Genomic DNA, 19,750 nt, shown 5'->3' with positions numbered 1-19,750 from the left:
ATCAGCTGCAATTGGTTCCAGTTCATACCATGACCCCGAAGCTCCCTGGACAACAGACGATTTTGAGATTTGGAAAAGGCCCTTGGAAAACGATCATCTCACACCTGCTCGCAAATTATTTGTCATTCCCTCATCTCACATTGAGATTTTATGACTCAGTTTTGCAGAGTCGCTATTTACAAGACTACAACTTGATTCTTTAGCCATTTTCCCCCCACAATGCAAATTTTTCCAATCATGCTCAGTTGCGGTTTTTAAATCAAACCACGAGTCAGATCCTCAGGTCATACAGCAAAGCGATCACAAATCAGTCAGGGTTGGTTAAAAATTTAAATTCCTCGCGGAGGAAGAAGGGTTTGATTGGAAAGGAAATGTCTCGATAATTACAGTTGCGAAAAAAATACTGTATATTTGTGATGACTCAGAAGCCACACAATTTCTGCGAGACAAATTGAAGCCAACAGCTACATACGAAAGGATTTGTAAAAAATAACATTTTCATTTTCTCAGCACACCTGCCTTTGGGCTGCAACGACATGGATTTTTTTTCTCATATGTCATCTCGATGGTTGAATCTTTCCATTCAGGTGCAGCATTGTTTGTCTGCACGTGTACAGCGAGCGAATCAGCACAACACTTTCAAATTGAAAAGTAGAGATGGTGGATTGTTGCTCCGAGGCGTTCATTATGCCAGAATTTGCCTGCGCATGGTCTATTAATTCACAATATAATTGATCACCATTTTTTTCTATAGCGTCCATTAGCTTTTAGCCTGGGGGCTAGTAGAAACAGACGCAGGAACAAAAGGCCATTATCAGCTGCGGCGGTTCTTGTCATTTCAAATAGGCATCATTCATCTAAGCGCCTGCAATACCAAATAAACATCTGCAACAGGTTTCCACTTGGAAAAATAAAAACTTGCATCACTTCTTACAGAATTCGAAATACCGTCGATGCTTGAAAATAAAATGACACTGGCAAATATGGTCAAATTATGGTATTATAGGTAGTGTAGGTGCAAACGCAGGTCGGTAGGTAGGTAGGTCGACAGGGTGGGTGGGGTAACAATGTTATCCTGGGCCACATGACTTCCATTTGCATTATTTCCAATAGGAAAGTCAAAACAAAATGGAAGGTGACCCAGTACCCTGCAAGGAAATGCGCCCAATTGTACTTCTGTCTCTATCTCTTTCAAGCCGTCTCATGTTGCGTGTGTCTTCAGTGAAACTTCCAGCTCGCTGTGTGAGACACATCTGCAATGCAGTGCCGAGGGAATGGTCGCACTCGAGGGAGCAGGGATTCGCGCGTGCGTGTGAGTGTGTGTGTGTGAACACCAGAAGACAAAAAAAAGGCAAGAAGAATAGCGAAGTGAGTGTTGTCAACCAACACGAAATAGATGCTTGTGGGACAGAGAGATAGTACCGCAAACGTTGCAATGTTGTTGTATACGGGATGTACTACTGTACCGCACATATCATTTAATATTTTAATATTGATACAGACACGGTAGGCCAGATAGATTTATTAACACACAATCGTAGAAAACACGTAATCATACAATAGACAGGCAGTTAACTGAAAATGGTGGACACAAGGGCAGGTATGGACTTCATGGCATCAGGGCAAACATGAGCAGATTTGCAGTGGGTCCAAGATGCCCAATCAATGTAATGAAAATTATTTTCTTCAACCAATTCTTATTTTAGCCCTAATTATTGCTCTTGAAAAAAAAACTACATAAAGCATGACCAATATCGTTTCGGCTGTTCCCGTTTTCCAGTCTGATGCAATGGACGGACTATTCCATCAGCTCAATGGTCATGTGCAAACTTGAACCAGGAAGATGATGACAAAATCTTGTTGGCGCAACTGCGACCATGAAACAAAGTTAGCCAAGTTCAGCGGGAAAAAAAGAATGAGAACATGGAAAACAAACAAACAAACAAAAAAGTAAAATCTACTATGTTTCAGTGTTTTGCGGTGACCATCGTGCGTAACTGACACCTGCAAGAGCCGGATTCACTCGGCAGTTGCTGTCAGTGTCAGCCGAGGGATGAAGGATGACGCCAAGGATGACGCGATAGAGAAAGTTCCATTTTAATTAGTGGTCCTATTAATTAAATTAAAATTCCTGATACACTGGTTAGATAACAATCCTAAAGAATGATTTTTAGGAGTTTATCCAGCTGAGTAAAAAAGAGAATTTGCTCAAATTCACCCTTTTTCAGTTGATGATAAAGAATATTCCAAAACTGATAAATATTAGGCACTGGACGAGGAGAACAACAAAAAAATGTAATTCATAACATAATTGTAAGGTTTCAAAAGCAAGTGATGAAATGGATGAATGATGGCATTACAATACACTCCAATGGGTAAAAAATGGATTTCATTTGTTTCAATGCATTGAGTTAAGACCTTGTTTTTTGTTTTTTTTTGCAATGAATTCAACTCCAAAGTGAAGGCACCGCTGTGTCACTATTTTCTGCCATTGCTGCAAAAACATGGCCCATTAAAATGTCCAAAAATCAAACACAGCAACCATTTGCACCTCAAAGTGCTGTCACACAAAAATGGCAGAGAGAGGGTCATCCACCCCGCCTCCCACGAGCATTATTAATGGCGTCATCATTTTTCCTTCGCTCACTCTATTTCCCCTCTGATAGCGCGGCCCTGCTCGCTCGTGTTCTGCCATGTTTTTGTAATTGCTCCAACAGCCTTCCTTATGCTGAGCGTATACTTTTGTGTGTGTCCCACAGGCTGTGTGCATATGCATGTGTCTGTGTGTGAGTGTGTGTCGTGACTCCCCTTATTTTGCCGCTCCAACCGGGGGGCCGGCTGTGAATTTGTGGGGCAGAACCGAGCTGCAGGGCGAGCGCCACACGGAGCGAAAATGAGCGCCTCCGGGCCACCGTTGTTTGATGACCGTGAAAACACTTGCGGTTAACGCAAGTGAGTGACCGGCTGTCGGGGGTGGGGGCTTTGTGTGTGTGTGTGTGTGTGTGTGTGTGTGTGTGTGTGTGTGTGTGTGTGTGTGTGTGTGTGTGTGTGTGTGCGTGTGTGTGTGTGCGTGTGTGGAGCCCTGACGATGCAGCACATCAACTACATTCAGCAGAGTGAAAACAAACAATAAAAATGGATGCCTATGCAGTTCCGTCAGAAAAAGAAATCAATATATATCAAACCGGTTAGCAATTATGCCCCCTAACTCCTACCCCCATTCCAGTTATGGAGTATGTGTGTGACTCAACATGTACTTGGACTTCGCTTGGTGCAACTTGATGTTACCATGACTACATGGGATCACAAACATTTAGCGGACAACATTTTGGTGAACTAGCCATTGCACATTCACAATTTAAGAAATAAAGTTAAAGCTGCCATCGATGCTAACATGACATCATTTGAGTTTTACTGCATGTCACCCTTATAACTTGTGATGGAAACTACCATTGGAACCTTAGTTTAATTTTAAAGCTTTGTTCGCAAACTGGTTTGGTTTGTTTATTGAACATAAAACATATACAGTAATAATTTGACATAAAATAAGGTATATAAAATAGTAAAAAGGAAAGAGAAATCAGTCATCATTCAACAAAGTTATTATGTTCAAGGGAGTAGGAATAAAGGTTTGTCATCAAAATGAATGGAATGATAATTTCCCTGCAATTTACAGCTGCGACAAAAAAAAGTATATAAATATCTTTTCATTCAAAATTTTCAAGTTACGAAACGTCTCAACAGGAGAATTTTGCATCTTGTTACGGAATAAATTTCAAGATACGAAAGGTAAAAAAAATACAGTATGGGTTCCTGCTCGCAGCTCTGAGTTTCTTGAACGCAACATACTTATAGCTGCTCAGCCATTGGCTACTACCGAAAATCATCTGGGCATCCCATTGGCTGAAAGGGACCTCTACGGTGCGAGTCTATGTGAGTAGATAGATAGATATGTGTTTCTCATTATCAGACCCTCGGACCATGAGGCGTTCCGATAATTTGACGTAAATGTGAATCACCCAGAAAAAGTTGGAACCGATAAGGGCATTTACATGGAAAACCTGTCTCTACTTACAAAATTTTCTACTTCAGAAATTTCTTCCAGAACCAATTAATTTCATAAATAGTGGTACCACTGTGATTGAAAAGGTTTAGTATTACCTATGAATGCCACTAGGTGGAGCCTAAGCACGACAAAGACAGGGCCGTGGTCTGACAAAATTAAGCGGGAAGGATAAAAAAAAATGGGGAATTTTGAAAATGTGGGGGTCGGGCGTCTGTGGGGGGGGTTCTCTAATCCATTCCTACCCTACGATTCCACTGTAGGTCGACAGATTTACATTGAAAATTTTTGTTGGTCTATGAGATCACTGTTGTTTTCAAAGCAAGGTGCAGCGCAGGGAATAAAAGCGAGCATTTTGTCTTGTTACTTTAAATTCTATTGACAGCACTATTTTTAGAAAACATAGGAGTCCGTTATTGCATCTTTAAATTGAAAATGAATTGCTTTTCCTCTGATTACTGAAAGACAAATGGGAAGCTGGTTGGTAGAAGTCATGAAAATGTACATTTAAAAAATCCATATTATAACTTTAAATAAACTACACAAAAAAATGAATGAATTAAAAGAAATGCGATTCTGTTCTTTTTAATGAAAGCCCAGGAGGAAAAAGCAGAATATTCCTTATCACTGATTTAAATCCTAAATGCAGTTGTGGTTACTTGAAAATGCAAGGGAAACCCTGGAGGAAAACAAAACAAAACAAAAACATGTGATGTTACTTGAATGTCTATGACCAGCTCTGAAAATTGAAAAAACAAAGATTACTTGCAGTTTTAAATTATGTTTATTTCAACATATACTGTAAAGGAAGTATTGCTTTAGTTTTGTTTTTGGAATTTTTCCACATGCCCTTGTATATCATGTTTAAAACATATCATGAAAACCTTTTTGGGAAACCTGCAAGGAAGAAAAAAAAAAATCCATATTCTTGCTTTCAACTCCAGCTGAGGTGAGCAAAATGCTTTTGTCTGGTCTTCCCGTACAGTCTCTGAGCACTGAATGTCACAGATATAAACCAAGGTTAGATTAAGTGAGGTGTAAGTACGAAGGAATTGCAAAGGGGCAAATGACCAAGCGTGAGTGCCCGTCACCACCGACAAGGCCGCCGTCCCCGACACGGCCAACGCCCCCCCCCCCCCCCCCCCCCCGTCATAATATGAAGGCAGGGGAGCGTGGGAGGGGTAGAAGGGGAAAAACACTCTTCTCAAAAAGGTCATTACATACCACTTCAGATCCCCTGACGGTTTTACAAACTTAAGAGCAGAAGAAGACGGTGGAAATTGCACAGACCACCGGCTTATAGGCTCTTTGATGAGGAGAAGAGAAGGACCGCTAAGTAAAGATGTTAGCTTCTCGCATTAGCTGCTGACGAGTTAGCTCGCCATTTCCTTGGTACTTTATATGGAAGGAGGCTTGTGTAGAGATTAGCTTCTTGCAACAGCCGCCGATGTTACAAAGCTTGTAACTTCATTTGGATCCGTGACCGGTGTCATACATTCAAGTCCAACGGTTTGTGCCGTTTGTCAAGACGTACAATATATTGATCCAATGGCTTGCGAAAGTATTCAGCCCCCTTGAACTTTTTGACTTTTTGCCGTATTTCATGCTTCAAACATAAAGATATAGGACCCTTTTTTTGTTCCCAGCAAAAGTTGAGTGCAGTCTGTGTGCATTGGTTGAGTTTTCTTTCATATACTGTAGTATTTTGCTAGACTTTCCACAGTAGAGAGCGGGGCATAACAGGGCGGGATGGAACGAGTCTTTTCCCGGCCAATTGTAGCAACAACAACAACAAGAAAAAATAATAATTTATATTTATATATTTGAAGCCTGAAATGTGGCAAAAAAAATTCTAAATGCTCAAGGGGTAAAAAAATACCTTCGCAAGTCACTGTGCGTTCACTTCTCATATTAGCCTTAGCCTTGTTAGCTGTCGCTTTGAAACTTGTGATCAAAAGGTGCTGAATGCATTTTGCCAAGATTCTGATTCTGATTCAAGATTCCTGGCCAAGATTTTTATGAACAAATGACACCTGGTTGTACGATTCTAAGAAAATAAGCCACGGTCAAATGTTTCTACTATGCAATGTTAGCTTCTCGCGCATGTTTCCCACTTAAAACCACCTCAACTGCGGCGAGTTTGTTCATCAATCATGTTCCAGACGCGACAAGCAATAAACTACACGCCGCGATGATGTGGTAAATACAGATGATTACAGAGCCGTCTTTATCATCAATTTAAAGCTCTCTGTGGTTAAATTAGACTTCTCTCACCCGCTGCCCTCCTACATTTGCACCGAAGCACCTCACCCCTCACCACAACCCACACTGCGATACTCACACGCACACACACATACACACTTTATTACGCAGTGACATTACCACATCCCTGTAGGCAGCTGTGCATCTCCCTATGACTGATGAGAGTAATTTCTCCCAAACAACAGAATGATCACTTTGGTGGCGAGCGCTAAAAAACCCTCTCCTCCTCCTCCTACTCCTCCTCCTGCCCTTGCTCGTGTCTTCTTTTCAGACTGGGATAATAAAAGCCAACAAAAACATTTTTTCTCCTCCAATGGAAACCCATCGCTGTTACATTATTCCTCTTGTTCTTATAATGCTAACTCCTCTGCCGAACACCTTTTGAGTAGAAGGAACAAAAAAAACAAGCCTGGCAACCCTCGCATTTGTTTATGGGCAACAGTTGGGTATCTCAGTAATGTTAATATTATCACCATTTATATGATGACCAACTGGACACACACACACACACACGCACACGCACACGCACACGCGCACACACACACACACAAGTATCCCTAGTATTGAAAGAATGAATAGTTGTAAAAGTGATTTTGAATATCCCCCAAACATTTTTTATTGAGACATAGACAAAATTGTTTGTGTTCTGTATATACTGCAAAAATGATCAAGCACGGCAGCCTGGTGGTCGACTGGTTCAGCGTGTCAGCCTCACAGTGCAGAGGTGCAGAGTCCACTCCGGCCTCTCTCTGTGGTGTTTGCATGAGCTCCCCGTGCCTACGTGGGTTTTCTCCGGGTACTCTGGTTTCCTCCCACATTCCAAAAACATGTGTGGCAGGTTAATGGAACACTCTAAATTGTCCCGCCATGTTGAGTGTGAGCTCGGATAGTTGTTCGTCCCCGTTTGCCCTGTGATTGACTGGCAACCGGTTCAGGGTGTCCCCCGCCTACTGCCCAAAGACAGCTCGGATAGGCTTCCACTTGTGAAGATAAAGTGGATTGGAAAATGGATGGAAGGATGCAATATTCATGATCATAATATCTATAGACTTTTGGAGTTGTCTGGATGGTGATCTGTGAGGTACATTGGAGATTGGAGACATGTGAAGGTGACAAGGTGGAAGCTCTCTGACGAAGGTCAAGAGATTCCCTTATTAGCATAAATCCTACACAACACACAGGCTTATACATTAGCCTCACATATAGCTGTCTTGGCACCACTGTTTACTGGGAGATATACTGAGTCGAAGGCTAGTTAGGACTCGTCGGTCTCTCTCTTGGCCTTATAGGTTCAGCCTCAGTGGGCTGTCCTCACACATTCTCCCATCTGTCACTCACATGGAGAAAAAAACAAATCCACCTGTCTACTGAGCTGATTAGGTGGACGCCAAAACTGTCTGGGCCTGTCTGGGGCGCAAGAAGCGAGTCGGGCAGCGCCACCCACTGGTGATGGAAACCCCATTAAGGTTTCCGTCAAGACTGAAAGACTGTCGCTGAAGTGATCCTCGGAGAAGGCAAATGCTCCCTGATGTGTGCTTAATGACTCTTTGATCACTAAAGCAAAACACCCATTTTTTTTGTTATGGTTGAAAGCTATTTAACCAAAATTAGTACAGGGGGCAAAAGTACTCACACTCTGTTTTGAAGGAGAAGTACAGATTCGTGTGTAAAACAAGACTCAAGTAAAAGAAGCAATATCGATTCCTCTACTTAATTAAAAGTAAGAAAGTACAGACTTTGAAATGTACTTAAATAGAAATGTCAAAATGACATTTTTAAAATTACCAATAATACAAGACCCATTTTGATAACTTAGTGTCTTCGATCTCTCTTTATATCATGTTGTCATCGGAGGAGATAAGATACGAGCCCTTTATGACAATGTAAGGACTATAAACTACAGATAGTCTCCGTTTTCAAATGTAGAGGGTGAATGTAAAAAAGCAGTTGGACAAATACAGTGAAGTGCAGATACCTCAAAAAAATCTTTTTAAATACGATATGTACCGTGTTACTCCCCACAATTGAAAATGAAAACAGTTTCTTGAATGATTCTACAGCAAAAGCTCTGTTGTCAGACGTGCGCCTACCTTTGCCAATGCAAAACAAAGGCTTCTTTTAGATCTGTGGATTGCGGCAGTGTTGACTGGCACCAATGTTTTACTGTACGTTTATTGCAAACATGCAAATAAAGCATTGTCATGCACTGCTTTGTTGATTCATAAAGTCACAAATGGACATTAGATTAGTGACGTAGCTCTGGGTTGGCGTGCAATTCGTTCCAAAGGGAGCACTAGCACGAGCGGCGAAAGGGACTCGGCGGGGAGATTGCCTTGTAAAATTGTTTTGTTTTTGAAAAAAGGAAACGGTGGTGTCCATCAGGAAAAGTGTGAGGATGAAAGTATCACACCGATACCCAACACTGGCATTGGCTGAGTGTCGACACAGAGGACCCCTGAGCTACGTCAATTCGCACGTGGAATGGAGCAACCAATCAGTAAGCAGACTGACTTGAAGAAAATGTAAGCAAAAATAATCAAAGATGAAGTTTTTAAATATTGGGTCCATTTGTAACATGACAGGATTGACTATAAAGAAGATTCCCATCACAATGATGGGATGATGAGCTGAGAGCTAGCTGAGCATATTTTTGTGTTCCAATCAACCCCTTTCAAACGACTATATGTAGATACATACATACAGTATGTATGCACACACACATTTATTTTTTTTAGTTAACAGAGCCACCAGTCTAGTGCCCAGATTTAATCAGTAGTGTACATTGAATGTCCTCTAAAGAGATTGACAAAGTTGCTGAGGAAATGAGTGACGGTGGTTAAAGGGACACAGCGAGCTGAGGCAGCACAGGAGGGGACTGTGTTTTGGATGGAAGCTAAAAAAGCCTGCGCCTTTAAGAGGACCTCCCCACCCCCCAACCCTCAACCCTCCTCCATCATGCCCCCCTGTCCCCCACCCTCACTGAGCCACACAGACACTCCTCCTGTGAGCCTTGCCGAAGCAGCTTCTGTCCCTCATGTCTCTTTGTGGGGAGCAGAAACATACTTCCCGCAGCATCACTGGAGACAAGCCAGAGCTCCGGGAGAGGAACGCTCCGGGGAACTCCGCGCAACTCCGGTGACTTGACTCGTGCCAGAGTAGGAATGGGCAAAAGTGCAAAATTAGATGGCGGAACTTATGAGCAGGACTGAAACGAGAGGTCACTTCTGAGTTGAGAGCGACACCCGAATGGACTGGACTCAAAGGTCAAATCTCCTTTAAGTTACAGGCGAAGTACTTCTTATATCCGGTCGCTTCTGCGGGAAAACTGAACTGAAACGAACAATATAGCCGATTTTCATTATCTTTATCTGTCCCCGAAGCGCTTTCCAAATGCTGTGAAATGAAGAGTCTCTTTAAAGAACATCTTGAATGGTCCCGGCAGAGCTTTTGATTCACAAGCCGGGCATTTATCTTAATTCTCTAGCCCTTTCAGAGAGCCTGCATTAAAGACTGCGTTGATATTACTCTTAGGGGAGAAGAGGGTAATGTTTCTTTGATGAAGTCTCTTTGTAAAAGTTTACAGCTGTCAGTCGGAGGAAGAGTCCGGTGGCTTGCCATGATGGAAAAGTAAACATCTCAACTCGAAGTGAGACTTTTTGAGGACAGGAGCCATGTTCACAGGGGATGGTGTGGTCAGTGGTCACTTCCTGACCGGGGGTCAGTTCAAGCCTCATCAGGGACTGCAAGTAAATGCGTCAATTCAAATGGAGAATGGGCAACACTTCGGGACCTTTCCTCCATACCAGGCTCAGACTTACGCGAATGTCAGTTTGCCCAAAGTGGAGAACAATGTTATCACGACCACGTTCGAACCGACACCCCAACCTGTGCCTCCCGCTGCGCTCAAACTGGGACAGGACGGCTTCAAAAAAGTCTGCAGATCTGAGGAGCGCAGTCCATGTCCCTTCCCCGGACTGGCCTCGGGGGTACTGGAGATGCGCGTTAAAGAAGGGAGTAAGATCCGCAACTTGATGGGCTTCGCCATGGCCCGGATGGAGGGCGAGAAAGGACTCTCCGGTGCCGGAGAAGGTGGACTCAGACAGGTGGTCTTCACCGGGTCAGGCCGCGCCGTCACGAAGACCATCACATGTGCTGAGATCATGAAGCGCAAAGTGGGCTCGCTGCACCAGCTGACCAAACTGCAGTACAAGGTGGTGAAGGAGGTGTGGGAGAACACCGAGGGGGGCACGTCAGAGATGACCGTGCACAGGACGGTGCCCTCCATCAGCATCCTGCTCTCGAAAGACCCACTGGACCCTCAGGAGCCGGGCTATCAACCTCCGGAGACTATCGGCGCACTGTGGCAGGACAGAGAGGGATATGCCGCGCCGTCGGCAATCAAGAGACCTCCGGAACCTTCACTGTTTCGCAGTTTGCCGCACTGTAAGCGTGTGTGCTCGGGCGAGGGGGTTTCCGTGAGCCCCCTAATGCACTGACTGGATGTCAAACAACCAAGTTCACTTGGTACTGCCCTCGACTTGAGCACAACACCGAGACAATCAGTACAGTCACTGGGACAGAACGGCGCTTTCTACCAATTGCAGCCTGACTGGGACATTAAGAGGCTGCCTTCTGTACATACAGCCGTGAGAATTGAGTACACGCTTGAAAACCTTAAACCCCATTACTTGACTTTTAAGATTGAAAACAAGCCATGAAGTGCGAAAACTCGTCTGGTTTTCTTGTTTGTTTGTTTCATGCTAACATTACGAGGGAGGGACAGCTGAAAACTATTGATGACAAATGCAAATAATGAACTTTTTATTGTTTATAGCGGAATATGTTACTCTTCCTGATGATTCTTTTTGGGTTGTGTTGAATGTTCAAATTACACAAGGATATTCATGAAAAAATGTTTCATCCCATATTTACTTTGAAAAAGTAATCCAACCTAACAAATTCTTTTATTTTTTTTATAGTTTTATTTTGGATCACTGGCTGACTCCAATTTACCCACAAATGGTGTTTTTGTTTTTCCCATTCAAAGTATGGAGCAAATTATGACACCTTTGAAAGTGTTCTACAAAGTGTGTGTTGCAGCCGATGCATATTAAAATGAAGTGTGTGTGAGAGTGTGTGTGTGTGTGTGCGCGTGTGTGCGTATGCGTGCGTGCGTCACTCCAAGACATATGCAAAGCATGACATTGTCCAATTTTACTTGCTTCAGTATTAAACGTGAGACTGTATTCTTCCCAATGCAATTTGGCTGTTAAATTAATAATTTGTCAGAGGATATGCAGAACAAAAAAATTAAAAAAAAAACAATTCCAGCATTGATAAGCGAAAGGTATAATATGTTTACATTTCTATTGAAGTGTCATCTGGCTTATGTTGGTCCACCAGGTGATGCTACATTTCCCCATTTAAAGCATGTAGCAAAATGGGTCTGTGTGGAAAGGATGGAAGCCACTGAAATTCATTTTTTTTTTTTGTAAAATCATAAAATATCATTCTCACCAATGCTGCTTTGGTTGTAAATCGTCTTTAGGTTGAAATTTCCTGAGGATATTAATTTTCAAAAATATCAACTTGTCCACTCAGTGGCACTACCTTTCTCTATTAAAAGCATGCAGCAAATTGTGACACCTTTTACCATTTGCTGTAAGGGTTATAGTATGCCAAAACAAAGTGTGTGTGTGCGTGAGTGCGCGCGCGCGGTTGGTTGAAAAGCAGCTGACATCCACTGACAACAAACGCAAATCACGCCATTGTCCGTTTTTATTTGTCTCACTATTAAATACTCTTTTCGCCCCGTATGGAAAAGCCTGCGCTGTATTTTATCTCCGCCCGACTGAATGTGCAAAGCTGTGATTGAAAAGAAAACCGGTTTGCCGATGCTTTCCGATAAGCGTGACGACGGTAAACTTTTTGGACGTGGCGTAGAAAAAGATGATTTAATGACAAAGGCTGTTGATAAGGCGCAACTCCTCAGCCCACCCCAGCCTGGCGGAGGAGCCCGGGTTGGCGCAGAAATACAGGCAGCGATTATCATTAAGATAACAACATAACATCGCACAACACAGTGGAGGGAAGGATTAAAACTAAGGTTGACAGTGGCTCACACTGCACTCTTCCGGAAAAGTACGTAACACAAAATATTCCCCATACTGGTGCCATCACTGTTCGCCTCGGGGCCTACATGCACATCTTCTGAACAAGGTGCATTCTAATTATATTTCTCAAAAAGCTGCCTTAAACAAAAACAATTGATTCTGAAAGGGAAATTTTATCCTAATCAACGAGTTATTTTTCTACTTAATCTACCGTGCCTTTTGGGGATAATAGCCTAGACAAGTGGAAGCGTGTCTGAAGCCGTTTGCCATTGATCTTAATGAAAATCTGCAAACGCAGATGTCAGCATCCTTACGTAAATTAATCAAAGTGACTCCGCGTAACCGCGGCGACAAATCTGCTCTGCATACAGAAAGAAAGAAGTCGCTGCCTTTTTCCACGGGATTGTCTTTCAAAGCCCTTCATCACATTTCGACGAATGGTTGGCGGTCACCCAAAGAGTCGAAGAGCCAAACTTAATGATTAACCTCGCGGCAAATCCTATTTGAGGAAAAAAAAAAAATTGGCGCAAGGCTGAATAAGAAATGCTGCGACTGCAAGCGCTTATGTGCGAAGCGAAACGGTGTGTCCTCGAAACTAGCCGGAAGGTTATCACTCCAGGGTTGGCTGTTATCAAGCAGGTAACAGCTTTCATCCCAGAGCCTATAGGACAGTCGCTGCGGAATGCAGGTCAAAAAGATATTCCCTAATCGACCTGCATCTGCTATCTGGGAATTCGGGTGGGCGGCGGGGTGGGGCAATTAGTGGACCGGGAGCACAGTTCAAATATTATGACAAAAGTATTTATCCTGGAGCCAAATCCAATGTGGCTGTGAAGAAATAGCCGAGGAGTCAACCCAGTAGCAATGTGGACAAGGTTAGTCACGTAACCCGAGAGTCCATTACAGCCATTTTTTTTCTCTACGAAAACAGAAAGTCAACATAGATTTGGGGGAGATGCAGTTATTACCTCACGTGGCACACACAATGTATTGAACCCTTTTTCTTCGCAAGTGTGTCATCGGCTCATCCTGATATGAGCCTCAAAGCTACCCGATACGATTGGAAACCACTGAAAATGCCCACATTTATCTCAACATAAACCACCGCACTTCTTTGATTTTAACATTACAATTTGAATCACTGCCACCTTTTCCCCATTCAAATCATGCGGCAAAAATCTGAAACTTGCACGGTTTTTGCAGGGATGCCTCTCAACCGGAAATTACTGTGCATGTCTGTCTTATTTTAACACCAGCTGTTGCGATCCCCCCCCCCCCCACTCCCACCCCCCAACTGAAAGCATGCAACATAGGTTAACACCTACTGTTTTCTGAAAAAGCACCTTGCTACCAAAATGACAAACATTATGATTGTTATGATCGGTGGATGCATTCGTGTGTGGGAAAGCACTTTTCTCCAGATAAAACATGGTGGAGTAAGTCACACCTTTTACAGTTTAATGCAAGGGTACCCCGGAATTCAAAACATATGATGACATGTTGCTACTGGTGTGGGATATTGTGTGTGGCTTCCTTATATGCTCACCAGATGCCAGTACTTTCCCGTTTCAAAGCATGCAGCAAAATTTGGCAAAATCTTTCCCAATTTATAAGTCATTTGTTTTTAGAATTCCACACGCACCATGATAAAATAACTCAACGATAAGTGGTCATTAAAAATAAATAAATAAATAAGTTCCATTTTATATGTATAGTACCGGTATATTTCAGGTGGAAGAACTCCTGAGGTCTGCATATTTTAAAGTGAACTATAGCGTTTTTTGGGAAAGCAAGAATGCACTGTATATTCCAGCATGTACAACACAATACTCTAATGTTGTGGAATTAGAGTTAAACCGAATGATCCACCAACATATGAGATCCAAGATGGCGCCCGAGTAGGCAGCCTTCGGCAAGTGCTCTTCAAGAGCCTTGCTTTTTTGTTCCTTTTTGCTGTTTTTGTCTTTTGTTTTGTCACATGTTGTTTGTTGTTTCATTGTGTGGACCTGATATGGACTGTTTTCAGTGCTTTTTGGCCACGACATTCGTCAAAGGAGCAGTATCTGTGCTTGGTGGTTGCGCCTTCTCGGCAGCACGCCTGTACCAGCACGCCTGTACCAGCACAGATTTTGATTGGGAGGAATGTCGGCGCCACTGACTGTCGGTGCTGGACAGACCTGGGGCGCTTGTGTTTTTTGCGCCAGTAATGGGCAGCATTTTTCACAACCCCGATTTGTTCAGTGGCTATGTCAGCGCTGTTGGAGAGTTGGCGTTGGTGCGGCTGGATGGATGGCCACTGAAGTTGAGGATGAGGAGAGAGGAGCGTTGGCGAAGAGCGCCGATGCGTATTTGGAACCGTGAGTCGCCGCTTGGAATTGAAATGGATTTCCATGGGACAGGAGAAGTGAACCAATCTCTTTTTTCGTCAATGGATGCTACCGCTTCTTGTTGACTTTGAAACTTAGCTTGTAGCCGACGTGTGCACATTTTGAGCATGACGTCTCTGATCCACTGGTTAAAGGACACTTTGATTCTCTCCTCTTTCAACTCAAACTGCTTGAACCAACAAAGCGTGTGACGGAAAAGTGGTTAGGACTGCATGTATTGTATTGTATTGTATTGTAACATAAGGCTGGTGCCCAGTTGGGCGAAATTATTTTCAGCTGTAGAACATCAAGGCACATACAGCAGCTTGCCGGTTAATGGAGAGGGCGATTGAATTGTGTCGGCTGAAGCCATCAGAAGAAGTTTAGCAAAAAGTAAAAGTGGTGTACATCAACTGTCTTGATGTGAAAGATATGGCCAAAAAGAAATCATAAGATGCATTTTTTACATAAAAAAAAACAAAATCCACAATCAAGGGGAGGCAAGGAAGAATGAGAAAGAACAAATCTTACCCAATTGTATAAAAGTGGATTCCACAAATGGCAAGATGCATTTTCCATTTCACAACCCTTTGGCTTTGGACACACTTGGTAAACACGTGTGCATATTCCGCTACGTTCTGCTGGTCTTCAATTTTGTGAGATGACACACAAGAGCCTGTCATGACAGAAAGTGAAACCGTTAGCAAGGTTAAACAACTAACTTACTTTTGCTCAAAACTACCAAACAAACAGAACGTGTTTGTTTGAAAACACAAGAAATCTAATTTTTTTTTTTAAACAGTTAAGTGAGTACTTCCATTTTTGAGTGTGGAGGCCAGCAAATCCGAGGAGCATAAAATGCAAGGGTACCAAAAAATCTATTCCTTTGAAAGGTGATTTTCAAAGTGTGCTTAATGTCTGTTATTCTTGAGAAAGTGCTGTCGGTAGCTTTGGTCCGTGTAATGAAATTGACGCTGAGCATGTATCAACTGTGTGGTTTTCAAAGTGGGCAGGAATAGGACCAATGTGTGTACTCAAATGTTCGCACTCTTGTGAGAGTAAAAAAGACCTAAAAAGGCGGCCCATACAAGACAGAATGTGTATGTAGGTTTAAGTAACTTTTTTAGAATAAATTATTTTTAAACGACAGTAAACAGAAGCTGGTAGAGAAGATAGACACCTTTAAAGTACCTGAGCTATGCCAAGTTTAACTACATCCAAACAGACACATTGCTTGGTATTTTCTGCCAATTAAAAATTTAATTCCTATTTTTAAATTCCACTCATTTCATTTAGTGCTAATTTTTTTCTCAACTCGTGATGATGTGTGGGCATTCATGAACAGTTCCTTGATTGACTCTGGGGAAAATTAACAATCAGCTTGTCAGTGGAATGGGGAAATCTATTTGACTGTTCTGAACCTCTGTTTCCACGTCAGTTTTTTTTTAATCAAAAACAAAAAAAATGGGTGCAGCTCAACTTCACGCAACACGGCGTCACGTTGGACTTCTTGCGACGGGAAATTAGTTGAGACTGAATCAACATCATTTTTGCTGGATTCGGACGAATAGTGCACTCCATTTCGATGCAAATACTGGAATCAACACTCTATTCAACTAGATTCTGAATGATGAATTAATCGATTTTAGGGCAGTCACTGTCAAACCTTTTCCATCGAATAATTGTAGTAATTATAGTCTACAAACACCATGCAATACTTTCCAACGCGCAATGCTGGGGTAACTCGTGATAGTGGTTGAAAAAAAAAACACTTTACCTTGCTACTGAGCAATCCGGTGGTTTGCTGCGTTTGACACAGGGGCACGAAGGTTCAATTCGCAGTCACTAACTCTGACATACTAATGGGTAGGCTAGATCCTAAATCCTAATGTTAAAATGAGTGGTATGGATCAAGAAGTAAAAACTTTAACCAGTGTAAAAAAAATTATGACCAACATATCAATACTGGAGGCGACACTTTACGAAAGCTCACCGATTGCAGTGTCAACTTTTTACCAAGAGAGGGCGCTAATCAACTGTGAAAAGGCCATGATTGGCTTCGATGGAGGTGGCCTGTTAAGTTACATTTTACATTCTATTTAAGAAATTATTTAACAAAAGTGTAGAAAATAATGTATATAAGGAGTAAACAACGACTAGGCATATGTAGTAACATTTTCTCTCACTCATTTTGTTTTGATATTTTTGAAGGAATTACTATTTCCACAAATTTCAGGTTCTATGGATGTCTGTTTAAGGTTCCCATTCCCTCAAAGTGATGGTAGAGACACTATTTGTATGCAGTGAACCCCCGCATATTCGTCTGGAACTCAAAAATTCCCCTATTTGAAGATCTCTGTTATTTGTTGAAAAATGTACCAAATCACTGTTTCTCAAAGCCACGTCTTACATAAAATTGTTGCTTTGACAACATCCTGATGCATCTCGGTGCTGAGAAACCACCTCAAAGCGAGGAGAGGAGCTTCATTTAGTCAGGGCAAAACGATGTTTGATAGAAAAAGAAGTGTTTTCCTTGTGTTCTACTTAGGCAACAAATATTTTGGGCTTGGTGTCAATTACTCACAGATTTTTTGCAAATACTCATCCTGCAACACAAACACTAATAATAATAATTTAAAAAAGCTTTGTCAGCAACATTCATTTAAAAAATATTAATTGTTGTCTTTCTTAGATGATTGGGTCTAGAAATGCAGTGCCGCTTCAAATATTTTGACCCTCTCACGTGGCTAAATGAGGTAAGCAAAATATTCCAAATACCTAATAGCACAATACGCTACAAAAAATAAATATTATTACTTTTAGGGCTGACCTGGCGAAGATTTCTTAGGTGCGGATGTATGAAAACATTGTGTTTACAGAGGGGGGAAAGGAGCAGCATCTGCTTTGAATGCCAATGAGTTCATTTTGGAAGTTAACATAATGAAAGTGTCGGTACTCATTCTTTCGACCGCCGCCTCGGATGAGAGTGAGGTCTCGCGGATGGCGTGGGAGTTTGCTATCTGGCAGCCTCCAGATGGCTCTGTGTTCTCTTATCTAGAAGAATGGGGTGCTGCCTCAATTTTTCAAGCCGCCTTATCTGGGAATCCTTTTAAATTTAATATTTACCAAGGCCTATGTTTTGTGCCGGAGTGGAATCGACATTGCTCTCGTCGGTTGTGTAGCCGCTCTTGTTTTTTTGTTCAACAATTCAAGTGAGGGGAGGGGATGGTGATTGATTACGTGACACAAACGAGAGAATAGAAGTGGAAGAAATGCTGAACAAAATAAATAAGGCTGGAAAACAAAGCATTTAATCTATAGCTTTGCATTGAACGCAAAATGAGGGGGAGCATGACCACTATATATTTACAACAAGGCACACACTTGAATAGATATAAACACACCGCATGGAATTTACTATGGATAAAAATCCACATTTTACAAACACAGAGCCACATTGGACCATGCATTTCCGAACCAGATGTATGACAAAAATGCAATTTTAACTATAGATGAAATATGCAATTTGCATGCTTGATGTATTTCATTTTTGCTGCTGTTTTGTTTTTTTTTTTTTTTTGTTAGCACCAGAAGCTCCTTAATGCCCTAAGGGAGAACTGAGAAAATGAGTTACTATAGTATAGCAATTGACCAAGAATTTTTTGTTACGTAAACACAAGATCGCATCCATTTAATGTGTGAAATCCAATACATTACATTAATCACCTCACGTATTGACAATTTTAGGAGAACACTTTTGAAGGGGTCATTGAAACGTCGCATTGTAACGCAAGGTCTAGCGACGTAAACGAGCAGCTCCTCCTTGGTAAAGTGACCGCGAGTGTTCTTTTCATTTTGAATGAAAATAAATAATTAAAATAATAAAGCCTCTGTGTTGGATTAATCAGCGCGTCTGAGGATGTAATTGCAGCGTTGGAGTCAGAAGCTGTAAGAGCAGATAATGAACACATGGCCACGAGGCTGCCAACATCCAGGGCAGAAGAAATGACAAGTTACAAAACTGTGACTTCAGCATTATTTAAAGCCTCGCTAGGAAATGAGGGCACTTTGTAATTATTCAACAACAGGCCATTTGTCGAAGCAAATGTCACTGCACTTCCGTCTCACTGGTGATTACACGCTGAAAAATGTTTTAGTTGAATTTACTCAATTTTATTTTGTAAAGCAGTTGCACAAAATAAAACCACAGTGCAGAGGTCATGGGTTCAATTCCGGGCCCCGGCCTTACTGTGTGGAATTTACATGTCCTCATCCCAAAAACATGCATGGTAGGTTAATTGGACCTATATGGATCTATATTGTCCTTCGTGTGATTGTGAGCGCGAATGGTTTCTTCGTCTCTGTGTGCCCTGCGATTGGCTGACAACTGGTTCAGGGTGTACCCCACTTACAGCCCCAAAATCAGCTGGGATGCGCTCCAGCACGACTGCAAACCTCATGAGGATTAGCAGTTCAGATAATCGATAAATATCTACCTAAAAAATGTATCTGCATCGAGATGTTTTTTCTCTTTTTTTTGTCTGTGTGCAACCACTTGATAAAATAAAATTGAGCAAATTCAACATACCGTTTTCTTCAGTGCATGAAAACAAACTAATACTTCAAAAAATTTAATTTGTAAATTTGACCACCAGATGGCGACACTTGTTTTCCATTCAAAGCATACAGTAAAATGTCACATCGTTTGCTGAAAAAGTATGCCACTGTTGAAGATGGATAATTGGTCCTTCATGTCAAATCTTTTCACCTCAAGCCCCTCTGAATTGACGGACACGCCCCACTTCCAAAATAAATAGCACATAAATAAATAAACACTAGCTTTTGGCTGTATTGCATAGAGAAAGTTGCACTGTGAAATATATATTTCTTTAAAATATGCTTAATTTACAAGTGGCACAGAAAACGGATAGATGAACAGTTTTAAC

At 41.9% G+C, this 19,750-nt stretch overlaps 2 protein-coding genes across 2 annotated transcripts in view; one reads left to right on the top strand and one right to left on the bottom strand.

Moving 5' to 3' along the window:
* Positions 1 to 19,750, bottom strand: part of pkma (pyruvate kinase M1/2a) — a 323,744-nt gene that overhangs the window by 274,303 nt on the left and 29,691 nt on the right. The window lies entirely within an intron of this gene.
* On the top strand, positions 9,325 to 12,148 carry LOC127600041 (uncharacterized). Its single transcript, XM_052064395.1, has one exon. The coding sequence runs from the start codon at positions 9,997 to 9,999 to the stop codon at positions 10,819 to 10,821; it is 825 nt and encodes a 274-aa protein (XP_051920355.1). The 5' UTR covers positions 9,325 to 9,996; the 3' UTR covers positions 10,822 to 12,148.

The sequence above is a fragment of the Hippocampus zosterae genome, chromosome 4 (genome assembly GCF_025434085.1).
Source record: "Hippocampus zosterae strain Florida chromosome 4, ASM2543408v3, whole genome shotgun sequence".
Lineage (NCBI taxonomy): Eukaryota > Metazoa > Chordata > Actinopteri > Syngnathiformes > Syngnathidae > Hippocampus > Hippocampus zosterae.
The sequence above is the reverse complement of the archived record's forward strand: the minus strand, read 5'-3'. Positions and strand labels throughout refer to the sequence as shown.

What these genes read in the sequence shown, in the direction of transcription:
- LOC127600041 (XM_052064395.1), top strand. Translation starts at nt 9,997, where the DNA reads ATGTTCACAGGGGATGGTGTGGTCAGTGGTCACTTCCTGACCGGGGGT.